General features: G+C 41.0%; 1 protein-coding gene across 1 annotated transcript in view; it reads left to right on the forward strand.

Moving 5' to 3' along the window:
* LOC118215092 overlaps positions 1-14,364 on the forward strand; it is an 800,072-nt gene that overhangs the window by 764,079 nt on the left and 21,629 nt on the right. The window contains exons 6-8 of the mRNA XM_035395528.1: positions 6,207-6,276; positions 7,808-8,141; positions 8,954-10,742. Coding sequence (XP_035251419.1) covers positions 6,207-6,276; positions 7,808-8,141; positions 8,954-10,742 — 2,193 coding nt within the window. The remainder of the gene's footprint in view (positions 1-6,206; positions 6,277-7,807; positions 8,142-8,953; positions 10,743-14,364) is intronic.

Below are 14,364 nucleotides of genomic sequence, written 5' to 3' on the forward strand. Positions count from 1 at the left end.
TACTCACTTTGGTGCCAGTACTAGTTTTCTGTAGTCTCTCCACTACTCCCCCATTTTGAATTGGGGATCCTGCGCTAGTCAGGTACCCCCTATTCGCCCACAGACCCACATAATCGTGTACCACCCCAAACGCAGAGCGTGAGTCAGTGTAAGTGTTTATGTCATAGCCTATCATTGCGTCACATGCCTCTGCTATCGCATACAATTCTGCCACTTGTGCGGACTGTCCTGTTCGCTGCCCGTGTCTTATCAATGCCCTGTCCTGTGTGCACACTGCCCACCTCGTGTGTCCTTTCCTGTCAACATAAAAAGAAGATCCATCGACGTACAGGTCAAGTGCCTCTGCTATCGGTATTTCCATTACCTTAGATGTCTTACCTGGTTCTATTTCAACACAGCAGTGATGAAGCTCACCCTTATCTGGTGATGGCAGCAGTATGGTTGGATTCAACTTTGCATTTTGGCTCAGCATGTCTGCTATGCGTAAAGGTTCAGTTTATAAACAACAAAAGGGCTAGCAGATTAAGTGCACTTTACTTTCACACTCAGCCAAGTTTTCCTTTCTTATGTGGCCACCCTTATTGTCAGTGAATATGGGGATGTTGTTTTTGTGCACAGGCCTCTTTATATGTTTTACTCGAAAAAGGTGGTTTATTTTACTCCTGATATTATCAGATGTTGCCAGTTTATGCGGGCTTCTTGCCTTATCTATGACACAAGAGGACTAGGAAAAATGCAGCAACTCCATGCTCTCAGAACCACATATACACACATATACACATGCGCAGATCTGCACAACCATCACACACACACACAATGGCCTTATGCCTGACGTCCAATCAGCTAATCTCAAATCAGCCTTCTCGAGAACAATGCTCATCAACGTGCCACAAGCCACTTGTGACACTTCAGTATTTCTAGATTTCTCCTTCCTCATGATAGCATCTATTTTCTGAAGTGCACCAGTCCTTTTTCCAGCAAAACACCCCCACAACATGATGCTGCCACCCCCATGCTTCACAGTTGGGATGGTGTTCTTCAGATTAAAAGCCTCACCCTTTTCCTCCATACTTAGCACTGATCATTATGGCCAAACAGTTCAAGTTTTGTTTCATCTGAACAGAGAACACTCCTCCAAAAGGCTAAGTCTTCGTCCTGGTGATCACCTGCAAACTTAATTCTGGCTTTTTTATGCCAGTCTTGGAGTAGGGGCTTCTTCCTTGCACAACAGCCTGTCAGGCTATGGCGATGTAGGATTCTCTTAATGGTGGATGTAGATACTTTGGTACCTAATGCCTCCAACTCCTTCACCAGTTCCTTTGTTGTCGTCTTGTGGTTCAGTTTAATCTTTCGGACCAAAGTTTGTTCAGTCCTGGCAGTTAATTTGTGCCTCTTTCCTGAATGATGCAGTGTCTGTGTGTTCCCAAGATTTTTTATATTTGCATACATTTGATTGTACAGATGCTCGTGGTACCTTCAGTTGTTTGGAAATTGCTCCGATCGAAGAACCAGACTTGTGGAGGTCCACAATTTGTCTTCTGAGTTCTTGCCTGAGTGGCTTGGATTTTCCCATGGTATCAAGGGCAAAAAGGCAGTGGCTCTAAAGGTAGGCCCTTGAATACAGCCACATGTGCCAAATAACTCCCAATTAACTCATAATTATGACAATTGGCTAATCAGAAGCTTCTAAAAAGTCATGACATCAATTTCTGGAATCTTCCAGACTGTTTAAAGTGACAATGAACTTGGTGTATGTAAACTTTTGACACTCTGGATTTTGGATATAGTGAATTAAAGCTGAAATAAATCTGTCTCTAATCCATTGTTTTAAAATGCCTTCTGATGTGTACAAAGTAGATACCCTAATTGACTTGCCAGAAGAAATGTATGGTAACATGACATGTGCAGAGTTGTGGAAAACTGAGTTTGAATATCATTAGCCTGGGTGTATGTAAACCTTTGGCCTCAACTGTAGATCTCTATATCTTCGTATCTGGCTGTCTGTCTGGCTAGAGCATCTGTCAGGATTGGCAGGACTGATGAACTGCCCTCAGGCTGTCCTCTTATGATGACAAGGAAGGAAGCGTCGTTATTTTGATCAAGAAACTCAACGTTTGCTTAACTTTATTCATTATTCAGCTAGCGATTGGGACATTAGCCACTTAGGGCGCTAACTACATAGTTAAGTACCCATTTGTTTAAAGATCTAAATGCTCCATAGCACTTCTGTCAATCTACCAGCAGTAGACAGCCAGGTGTCATATAAATGGACTATTTTATATGCGTGTTCATACGCAGGGCAGTAAAGTAAACAAACCAATATAGTGCAGTGTCACTTGTCAGTCTCTTACTTTAGTCATGTCTCACGGGTAACCTCTGTACATACAATGATGAATCCCAGTTTGTGTCAATAAACGTTTAATGAAACAACCATCATCCTCATTCATCCAACAAATACTGCAACAGGAAGCCTAGCAACTGCTAATGGGTTGGTTATCGGCTAGCCAGCAAGCGATAGGTTCTTAATCAGATGGGTTCTTAACTAGGCCAGCTAATGTTAGCTAGTTCTTGGCGTGCTAAGTGGCTAATGTTGCAATCCCCCAGCTGAATAATGAATTAAAAGCTTAGCAAATGTTCCAAATGTTTGAGCACTGGATCAAAATAATGACACAGGGTTTCCCCCAGAAAAGTTGTTAGGCCCGGTGGCAAGTATCTTTTGACGGGGGCTGGCAGCCTGGCGCGGGCCGGCAGCCAAGTGGTCTTTTTTGATGGGGGCCCGGTGCGGGCCAGCAACAGACTGATGGCAGCATTAAGCTAGGGCCCTATAGTTTCTGTGATAACAGAATCATGGACGGAATCGCAGAATTGAGAATTTAAAAAAGCTATAACACAGATTCCATAGGGCCCTACATAAAGTCAGTGCTAAAAGCTGACTGGAGATTTGAAAATATAACTACCTAATGTGAATGTTGTTATAAATAAGTCATTTATTCAACACACATTTTAAAAAATCAAAAACTATTTACAGCATAGCATAGTCTTACTAAGAATCTGACAACAATGCACAGACTTGAAATGCTGTGTTTAACAACAACAAAATAAATTTAATTAAAATAAATAATATCAAAGTTTTTTCACTCTTCAAAAAACTTGTATTCAAGTCCTGATTGGCTACTTAATCTTACAACAAGCCTTGGAATGCGGGGTACATTTAAATAGGAATGGCTCCAAGTTGTCCTATTCCTTGGAATCGTATGGCTCCGAGCTTACCGCTTATGATTCCGCTTATCGAAGCCAGCATGATTTTATGACAGCTGCGCACTGCAAAACAATGACGTAACGCCTTGGGGGAGGCACGCACGCAGGCAGCCTCTCTCAGGTGTTTGTTTTGAACGGCAGCTGTTACAACAAATTTGATCCGGGCTGCCAGCCTTAATACATTCTGTTGCGATAAAGATTCTAAGACAACTCAGCAATTTCTCTGGATTAACGGGTTATTTTCTAGCCTGAAATGCGATCGTATTACTAAATGGCTACACGTCATGTAACGTGCAAGTAGTTGGCTATCTCCCTGGATATGAAGTAAATGTTTTTTTTTACCAATAAATAATAATAATAAATGCAATTTTATCCATGGAAATAACTATACAAAAAGGCAAAATAAATGTTGTGTTTGCGATTGCCGTCGTAGATGTCAGAAGGAAATGTCACTGATAAAAAAGGTTTGCTCTCTTTGCAGTGGTTTGGGCTGGAAACGAGCTAGCGGGATATGTACAACACTGCCTACTGATTGGCTACTGAATCTTACAACAATGTACAGCCTTGAAATGCTGGGCACATTTCAACAACAAAATGTCTATGTATCTGTGTTACTGACTGTTTGGCTAGCTAGCTAAGTTAGCTAAATGACCACGTTGTCGTGCACATCAATGTCATCAAGCTAACGTTATTAATAAACAAGTGAAGTCGTTATTTCGATGGCGATTAATAAATCATGTAATGTTACAATGTATCGAACATTACATTCATGCTACTAGTTTAACGTTACCTACACACTGCTTAAGTTAATATAAAAAGAATGTACTTACCGACGAGATGAAGTGATAACACAGTTTGTAACGAGGATAGTTACCTACTAAAGAAATGGTGCCTTGCTAGGTAGTGTTAGCTTGTGATAGTTGGAAGCATCAAGTGTTGAACGTCACTCTGTGCACAATGAGGGTAAAGAACAGACCTGCCGTTTTCCTATAGTGCGTTCACGTTTTAACCAACAGATGTCGCTGGTGAGCTTTCCAACCGAGCAGCCCCACTGTAACTAGTTTAAAAACATCTTAAAAATACATTTAAAAAAAATAAAAAATCCCCGATGCTTAGGCCCGGCGGGGGGTCAATTTAGGCCCGGCGGGCCGCCGGGCTTGCAATACACTGGCGGAAACCCTGATGACATGTTCATTTCCCAATGTTAGTTGCTAAGAGTAGCTTTAGGCAGTGCAAAATGGAGCTTTAGATCGTGGACGACACGTGTGCACTTCAGCGTGACTACACATTTCTCGCAGGAATCATAGCCAGTTGACTGTTAACTTCACTGCAGTGGTGATCGGACTTACACGAAGCAAGGGCTAGTGTGATGTTAGCCTTTATTAATCGCAATTCTATGAGGCTGTATGATGTAGCTAGCACATCTGTTTACTGTTACTTGTTCAATGGAATGTTCAAAGTAAAGCTGATCGATTAGTCTAGCCAGCTGACATCTTTATATTTAAAGCCAATTTCACAGTAAAGCACAAGTAGGTCGAATCGCAAAACTGATCATTCCAGGAAGCAACTGGTAGTTCAACATCCAAACTCCTCAAAAATCCCCATCTTCAACTGACTCCTATACAAAGTTCTCACAATTTCCCTCCATGCCTCCTTTTAAAATCCCCCATCTGTCATTGACCCAAACACATTTTTATTGTAATACTTCCCAAAATAATGTTTTGAATCCCCTACATTTAGGGGAATGTTCCCCAGTCTGGCAACCCAGTCATCAATCCTGCTACCCCGACAGCTGTATAGCTATCGATGCTAGGCATATGTATTAATATTTGCTCCTGTGCACAAATTGCTGAGCATAAGATATAGCTAGCAAGCGACAGTTTGTGACAGAGGAATGACTGCGAGTAGGCTATTCACAGTAGTCTAGCTAGCTGTCCCTCTCTAACTAACACATACACATGAGTAAATAAACACATTATGTATTTATGTACTGTGTGTGACAGAAGACTTGCTGAGTGTCGCAAGGCTATACGTATTCAGAATGGTCTAAATAGCCCTCGCTAACCAATATAAATGCATATTATCTTAGTATTTATTATGTGTGTGTAAGAGGAATGGAGTGTAGGCTATATGTATTCACAATAGTCTAACAGCTAACATCTTTTATCTTTATTTAAATTTTTTAATTTTTAACATTTTTTTTGCGAGGGAACGCAATAATATTTTAAACAATGTTCTCACCCACGTGTCTTCAGGGGCTACGTACGTACTAAAATATTTACATGGATATGTAAATACATATTTTGGGTTTGGCGGTGAATGGATCTGCTTCAGGTATTAGTGCACCCACCAGGGTGCATTACCCTATCTAACAGGGAGTACTATACATCTCCCCTACTAAACAGGAGGAATACCAGTAAACCCCCCCAGTATCTAGGAGCAGATCCAAACAGTAGGTGATGATGGGGTGGTGGAGGGTGAGCGCAATTCTGAGCAGCAGCAGTGAAGCAGGCAAAAGCAGCGCAGGCAAGCAGCAGCACTGAGAGGTCTGATTTGTGGTTTAATAAGGCACTCCATTGGTGATGTGTGCCTGTGATTGGATGGGTAAGAGAAGAGTGTTGTGTGTATGCAATTGGATGATGGTGGAAACGCACAAGTATGCGGTTAATGGAGCCAACCGATTGGTCAGCTGCAATTTTTGAGTTTCCTGACAGAACTTGCTTTGTGCATTCTGTGCGTACCACTCATTCATTTCTAACTCTGATGTGTGTACAAGAGAGAAACTATGCAAATGGTTCAGAACACATTGTGTAAAACTGATTCTTCTGGATAGAGCTGCTGTAAGATGATAAGTTTAACTGGAAGCTCTGTCTTCATGTGCTGTGAGTTTGAGCTGCAGTAAGAGGATGAGTTTAACTGGAAGCTCTGTCTCCATGTTTTGTTCACAGGATCCAGCAGTCACTGAAGTCCAGCTCTTTCGAAGAGAAGAGTTCAGATAAATTATCTTCCACAAAAAAGGTATGAGATCTTTTTTAATTGGTTGTGTTTTCTTTGTGCAGTAAATCCTTTTGAGTATATATAATGCCTATATAATTTAGTGCAAGGATAATGTTTACAAGTGCCTGACATTGCCCTTAACATTAATAACATATTGCACCTTTTTTATATTATTCATGACCATCTAAAGTGGAATATCATATGAACACAATAAACCAGCTTTTTACTTAAAAAATGCTCTATTTTAATGATCTTAGCACATGGTCTAAAGTGCATGGTACAAGTGCATTTAGGTTTTGTCCAATCCCACCTATACTCGTTTAACAGTGGATTATTTGAGCGCAATGTAAGGCACAAGGTTCCAATGGGCTGATCCTACTGTCTTAATTTATAGGTGTGTCCTGGGCATAAACATGTGATAAACTAATCAGCATATCATCTCACATTCCTTATAAAAGCCACCTGCACTTGCACCTTGGTGGATTGATAATATAATGGTGGATTATATTAGGCAGATTATAAATCTTAGAAAAAAACAGATTTACCTCTGTCATAAAAGACCTGTTTCTGTGCGAGTCCATTAAAATTTGGAGATCTAAAAAACGACCATCATGCTCAGTGAATCCCGCAGACCATATTTGAAAATAAATCATAAAAAGGTGATTTAAAATGTTGAAATAAATGCAGTATTCGCTGGGCAATGTTGTGGATTTTTAAAATCAAATGAACCATTCTGTCTGCATAACAGGCTGTAGATGAAGCAGCTCTTCTGCCAGCTGATTCCTCCTCGCCCGTGCTGCTGGGGTATCTCGGTTCATTAATGTGCATCAGCACATACAGTTCAGCATCACACCTTCTAAAGTCCTATAATGTGTCCTTGTTTATGTCTGACATATCCGTGACTTTGGCAACGTTATGCAACACACAACACGCCACAAAGAATATTCAGGCCTTCTGAGGGCTGTATTGTAATGTTCCACCTTACATATGCTAACATCTGAAGTGTATTTTCAGCATTCCAAACGTCCTCTCTATTGGGCTACAGTACATGTTTGTGTGAGTTTTCGACTGAATGACTATTCACACACACTATTATATTATCTTCAGCTGTGTCCTTATCGGACAGCCATTGTACCCTAACAGCCACCCTTCCAGGAGGGGGATTCCCCTAGAAGACTGCAGGAATGACAGAGTTGGCCAATATAAAGTAGTCATGTCTTTATCCAGGATAATCTGCAAATACATGTGTAACCATACAAGTCACATCACAAAATGTCAATGTTACAGTTCACATGTATTATGACCTATTTATTTGTCATGTGTTCATTTATTATTGTGATGCAGCACACCTCTTCATGTGTTTATTTCACACTGATACAGCACACCTCTTCATGTGTTTATTTCACACTGATACAGCACACCTCTTCATGTGTTTATTTCACACTGATACAGCACACCTCTCCATGTGTTTATTTCACACTGACACAGCACACCTCTACATGTGTTTATTTCACACTCTGATGCAGCACACCTCTTCATCTGTTTATTTCAGTCTCTCCTGCGCAATCTGAGGAAGCTGAAGAAGAAGGAGTTGAAACAGTTTCAGAGCCATCTGAGTCAGGATTGCCCAGAATGCCTTAAAATTCTGTCTGAAGATCCTTCTATACTGGATAAGTTTATGAAGATCAATGAATTGTTTGACAGTCATGAAGTTGATGATTACCCAGAATGCATTGAGAGAGAGCAGGAGGATCCTGAGTCTGTCTGTATAGTTGAGAAGTTGCTGGAGACCTGTGGCAGTGAGGGGTCTCTGAAGATCACACTCCACATCCTGAGGAACATGAAGCAGAAGGATCTCGCTGATTCGCTGGAAAGAGATGAGCACAGTAAGAGCTTTCTCTAATTGCTACTGTGTGTCAATTAGAATTTTGAAATGAGTTTAGATAGCAAATCTAACAGTGATCAATGTTCTGATTTACAGCATCTACACTTTCATAATACTGTTTTACATTGACAATATTACATACTGTAAATAAAAGGCCAAAAATAACATGTATTTAAATTTAGCATTTAAATTTATTAACATATTGCCTCAAGCAGTTATTACAGGGACAAGGAAATGGACAAGATTAAATGTCCCTGAGGGGGGTTTAAAGGCAGAATCTTGTGCTCAAAATACAGTTACTAAACCACTGTCCCATCAGACATACTGCCCTGAGTTTGTATCCCAGAATCAATCTCAGCAATCAGAATAGAAGTATTACATTATAAGGGCCTCTTGGTGTCTCACGCTGTAAAGAAGCTCGTTCCAAAAGAAATAGCATGACCCTGCAACGGGGTTTTCTTGTCGGAGGCAGTTGGTTGGGAACTCGGAATCGAAAAAGCGCTCCTTTTCATCATAATGAAAAAAATACCCATTCGTGTTGATTCAGTCGAAAACGATTATAGCGAGAGTGACAGTGACACTGATGCTGCTGTCAGCAAGAAGTTCTATTTCAATGATGGAAGGTATGTAATACTGTGAGAGAGGGGTGTAATGCTGTGTGAGAGGTGTGTAACACACTGTGAGAGAGGTGTGTAATGCTGTGTTAGGTGTGTAACATACTGTTATAAGCTGCTTTTTCTTCAAATCTGTTATTGAGTGGAAAATGTTTATCACATTTTTAAAATTATTATTTCTCATGTTTCCTCTCTTCAGATGAATCCATAAAAAGAGCCCGGCAGGCACTGAAAACTCATCTGAAGAAGAAGTTTGAATGCATATTTGAAGGTTTAGCAAAGCAGAGCCACCCAACCCTCCTCAATGAGATCTATACAGAGCTCTACATCACAGAGGGGGGAAGTGGGGAGGTCAATAATGAACACGAAGTCAGACAGATTGAGACAGCATCCAAGAGACAAACCACGCAGGAGACTGCAATCCTCTGCAATGACATCTTTAAGCCTTTACCTGGACAAGAGAAACCTATCAGAACTGTGCTTACAAAGGGCATCGCTGGCATTGGGAAAACTGTCTCTGTGCAGAAGTTCATTCTGGACTGGGCAGAAGGAAAAGCCAATCAGGACGTTGATTTCATTTTCACTCTTCCTTTCCGAGATCTGAATCTGCAGAAGAAAAGAGAATTCAGTCTGATGCAGCTTCTGCAGCACTACTTTCCACAGCTGAAAGAGATCAAAAGTGTTGACGGTGATGAAGTCAAAGTTGTATTTATCTTTGATGGACTGTATGAGTGTCGACTTCCTCTAAATTTCCAAAGTAATAAGTCCTGCTCCGATATAACAGAGTCATCATCAGTGGATGTGCTGCTGACCAACCTCATTAAGGGGAATCTGCTTCCCTCTGCTCTCCTCTGGATCACCTCCCGACCAGCAGCAGCCAGTCAGATCCCTCCTGAGTGCGTCCACCAGGTGACAGAGGTACGAGGGTTCAATGACCCGCAGAAAGAGGAGTACTTCAGGAAGAAAATCAGAGATGAGAACCAGGCCAGCAGAATTGTCTCACACATTAAGTCATCCAGGAGCCTCTACATCATGTGTCACATACCAGTCTTCTGCTGGATTTCTGCTACTGTTCTGGAGACAATGTTGGGTAAAACAGAGAGTGGAGATCTGCCCAAAACTCTGACTGAAATGTACACACACTTTCTGCTTATTCAGACTAATGTGAAGAATCAGAAATATCATGGCACTGATGAGACAGACACAAAGATGTTAGCATCAGATACAGAAATCATCCTGAAACTGGGGAAGCTGGCTTTTCTACAGAAGGAAAAGGGCAATCTGATATTCTATGAAGAGGACCTAAGAGAGAGTGGCATTGATGTCAGTGAAGCTTCAGTGTACTCTGGGGTGTGCACAGAGATCTTTAAGGAGGAGTGTGGGTTGCACCAGGAGAAGGTCTACTGCTTTGTGCATCTGAGCATTCAGGAGTATCTGGCTGCCTTGTTTGTATTGCAATCATGTGTAAATGAGAACAGAAATGTACTCAGAGCAGAAGAATCAAAACCTCACAGTGACAGAGTGCAGCTGTCTGAGTTACACAGGAGTGCAGTGGATCAGGCCTTAGAGAGTAAGAACGGACACCTGGACCTTTTCCTCCGATTCCTTCTCGGCCTCTCTCTGCAATCCATTCAGTCTCTCTTAGGAGGACTACTGACAGAGACAGGAAGCAGATCAGAGAGCATTAAGAAAACAGTCCAGTACATTAAGGAGAGGATCAGAGAGGAATATTCAGCAGAGAGGATCACCTATCTGTTCCACTGTCTCAATGAACTGAATGACAACTCTCTAGTGCAGGAAATCCAGAATTCCCTGAGATCAGGAAAACTTTCTAATAAAGAGCTGGAACCAGACCAATGTTCAGCTCTGGCCTTTGTGTTACTGATGTCGGAGGAGATCCTGGATGAGTTTAACTTGAAGACATACAACACATCAGCAGCATGTCATCAGAGACTGCTACCAGTAGTCAGGAACTGCAGGAAGGCCATGTGAGTATTATGTCATTAATAATGTAGATGATTGACCACATATTTTCCCACTTTTTAAATCTGGTCAGAATAAAGTGCAATAAAATTGCCGGGCAACAGAAAATTTGGTTAAAAAACGATTTATGAATCAAGATGTTTTAACTTGTGCCCTCGTTTAATGTCTTATTTCTAGAACATAAGCAGCATCAAATGCAAAACCTCAACACTTACCATATATTTTATTTTATTTACTATTACTATTTACTGATTTGATACATTTACAAATTATTTGCAAAGATAGCATTTGTGAGTTTATTGATATCAGAGTAATCTGATGGATCAACCTTTGTCAGAACATACAATTCATGCAGATTAAAATGAAGAGAAGCTATATTAAGTTACAGTATTAAGAAAGGTGCCCTATTTTGGTGATAGCACAGGCACAAACACACCTGGAATTGCTTGTGATATTTTTCACTTTCACCAGGGTTGTTAGTTTTATGGTCTGCGGTTAATCTGCTTGTGTCAACATGGGTTTGTTGGTGCAATCGGGGATGTGCCAATAGAAACATTCCGCACTGTGTTAGTTTGGTGTTGAATAATGCGTCTGCAGTTAAACCAACCCATACCAGGTTTTAACTCGTGCTATTTTGCCATTAGAACTGTGCCACACATGTGAATCCATAAACACATAACACAGATACAAGAAATATTTTGTTTATTTCAATTAACTATATTAAAGAAAAGTTATTCAGTCTAATGCTGGCTATTTAGGCAGTGGAGTTAATTGTGTAAGCTACTTGAATGAGACAGGTGGGAGACCGGCTTTACACCCCTCAGACAGTGTTTACAGTGAGCCCAGAACGCACTGTAAACTTGCTTTTAATCACGTATTTGGCTAGGCTAGGTCAATGACTTTTGGAATGTTTAAAATGCATTTTAGAATTTTGGATGGATTGGGTGGAGTGCACTGTACAGCCCTCAGAAAGTCTTTGTGGTGTGCTGTGTTCTACACTACCTAGCCATATGCCATGGATGTGGCATAGACCTCACAGAGGGACACATTACAGGTCTTTCATACAGAGAGAAGCAGAGTCGCATGTGATGATCGCTACAGAGATTACAGAGCACAGAGTGCACAAGAGAGCAGGGACTGGTTGGCTGTGGAGCCGTTTCACACCTACCACACCTACCTGTGATTTGTACAGTTTCTTATTGATGCATGGCTGATACATAAGCATATAGTAAGACTGAACAAAGTAAATGATTGGCTGTGTCTAGTAATATAGCATGACTACTGAATAAGCACATGGTGACCTTTTAGTCTTCAGTGTTACATAAACAAGCTTTAAATCAGATATAATAGTTTGGTCTTTTATCGATCGGTTGCTTTCAGAGTCCTGGGCATCATGGCATCACAGCCAGTTCCTCCCTGGCAGGATGGCAGGGGGAGGATAAGGAGGAAAGCCAAGCTCACCAGTTTGGACTTCTAGAAGTGTATAAGACAGAGAGAAAGAAAACGCAGAGACACACACACACAAACGCACGTACATGCATTGTTTTTAACTTCAGGTGTAGGTGGGTGTATTATGGCATATTCAGGTGTCAGTGAGTGTATTATGTCACATTCCAATGTAGGTGGGTGTATTATGTCACATTCCGGTGTAGGTGGGTGTGTTATGTCACATTCAGGTGTAGGTAGGAGTTTTATGTCACATTCAGGTGTAGGTGAGTATATTATGGTGTGTTCAGGTGTAGGTGTGGCATACCATGTTGGCTCACAGCTGTTATGATGGTGCTTTTTCTTGTTAAATTTCTGCAATAAATGACCCTGGATCCATTACCTGCAGTATCAGAGTTAAACTTCCCCTCCCTCCATTCCTCACTCTGTCCCTATATTCTAGCTGTTAACACAGCTCAGACAGGAGTGGCTTCATATTTCATGTGAATTAATCAACAAGGAGCGAACTGCAACCACATTTTATGCAGTTAAGGACAACACACGTATTAAAATACTTACACGGATATGTAAATACATATTTTTGGTTTGGCGGTGTCATAAGGTTGATAGAACTTAGTTGAGTTAATGAAATAAATCAACTTAAATTTAATATTTCAAATTTAATTATTAGGGGGTCACCCTCAGCTACCCTGTTAATGGCACAGCACTCTGAATACTGAATACTGAACTGAATAACTGGAGATCACCCTTTATCAACCTCAACACTTAAAATTATTTAGAGGGAATTTACCCTCTCCACTTATCAATTCAAATGTCTCTATTTGGCTTCGTTGGTGGATCATTCCATCAGCATGAGAGAGGAACCACAAACACACATATACAAAAATATAAGCTTTAATGACAAATAATTGATATTGTAAGTTAAGCAGTTTGGTTGTAATATGGGATAGGATACTGGCACAGTATAGCACGATACAATTCAGTACATATAATGTAGAATGTAGTGACGAGTCAGACGTTACAGTATTAATAATATGGTTCATAAGTGAAACGCTCTCTCAACAAGGTTACTGGGTACCGCTAAACAGAAACTCACTATGAACTAATACCATTTTACGCACGTAGCCTATGATTAGTGTGAGACAGACAACAATTGGGATGGCAGGTATGCCATCCCGCCAAGTTACATTACATTACATTTATTTGGCAGACGCTTTTATCCAAAGCGACGTACAAAAAGTGCATTTCATGGTCATAGACAACTGCTTAACACAGGTTCAGTAAGGTTACGCCTTGGCGGGGGCATGCCCCATACCTATACAGCACCGAGAGTTTGGCACTTTCCAGGGTTCCCCACAGAAATAACCACAACAGCCACAGACACTCAGCCCTTAAAAACATTCAATTCTGTACATTCTGACCCCATTTCAACAGACAGATTTCATAAACAACTTCACATGTCCACACAATAAAGTCCCAAACTAAGGGGATATTGCGTTTTCTCCTCCTTCTTCTTCTTCTCTTTCTTCTTCTTCTTCTCATTCTTATTTTTCCTGCCGCCTATCCCACTAACAACATGTCTCCCTATTGGACATTTTACCGACACCAGCCAAATGTTCACCTACACGACCCAATCAAAAACGCGCATACACACGCAAAATACCTTTTTACTCTGAAACATTTCCTGGTTAAATAGCTAGCCTGCCTATGGCCTAGTGGGCATGGTTACAGTCTTGGGAACATGGGGTCGTAGGTTCAAGCCCAGCTAGAAACATGTTTCTTTAACCTGCTTTTACCCTCACTAATAATTGTCTGCTACTTCTCAATTATTGCTTTTGCACCATATCTACCCGCCGTTCACCGAACGTATACCGAACTGAACTGCATTATGATGTACCGTCTGCACGTTCAGTTATTAACCGGCTACAATATTGCAAAGCCTTATGGATTCAACGGGAGCTCTTCTGTGCTTACTAGCCTGTGTTCTTTAAAACCACGGACAGGTTTGCTAATGATATTTCATGCATTGCATAGCTATGTCAGGGTGCTGCACTAACAAAGTCACAGACTGGTAAACCTCCGGTTGAAGGATTGAATCCCGCCTCGCCCTCAGGCAGATAGTTTCCTCTTTTACACTAACGTTTTCTTACGCTTATATTTGCTTTACCAAAACTCACTCAC

This window comes from Anguilla anguilla, chromosome 16 (genome assembly GCF_013347855.1).
Source record: "Anguilla anguilla isolate fAngAng1 chromosome 16, fAngAng1.pri, whole genome shotgun sequence".
Lineage (NCBI taxonomy): Eukaryota > Metazoa > Chordata > Actinopteri > Anguilliformes > Anguillidae > Anguilla > Anguilla anguilla.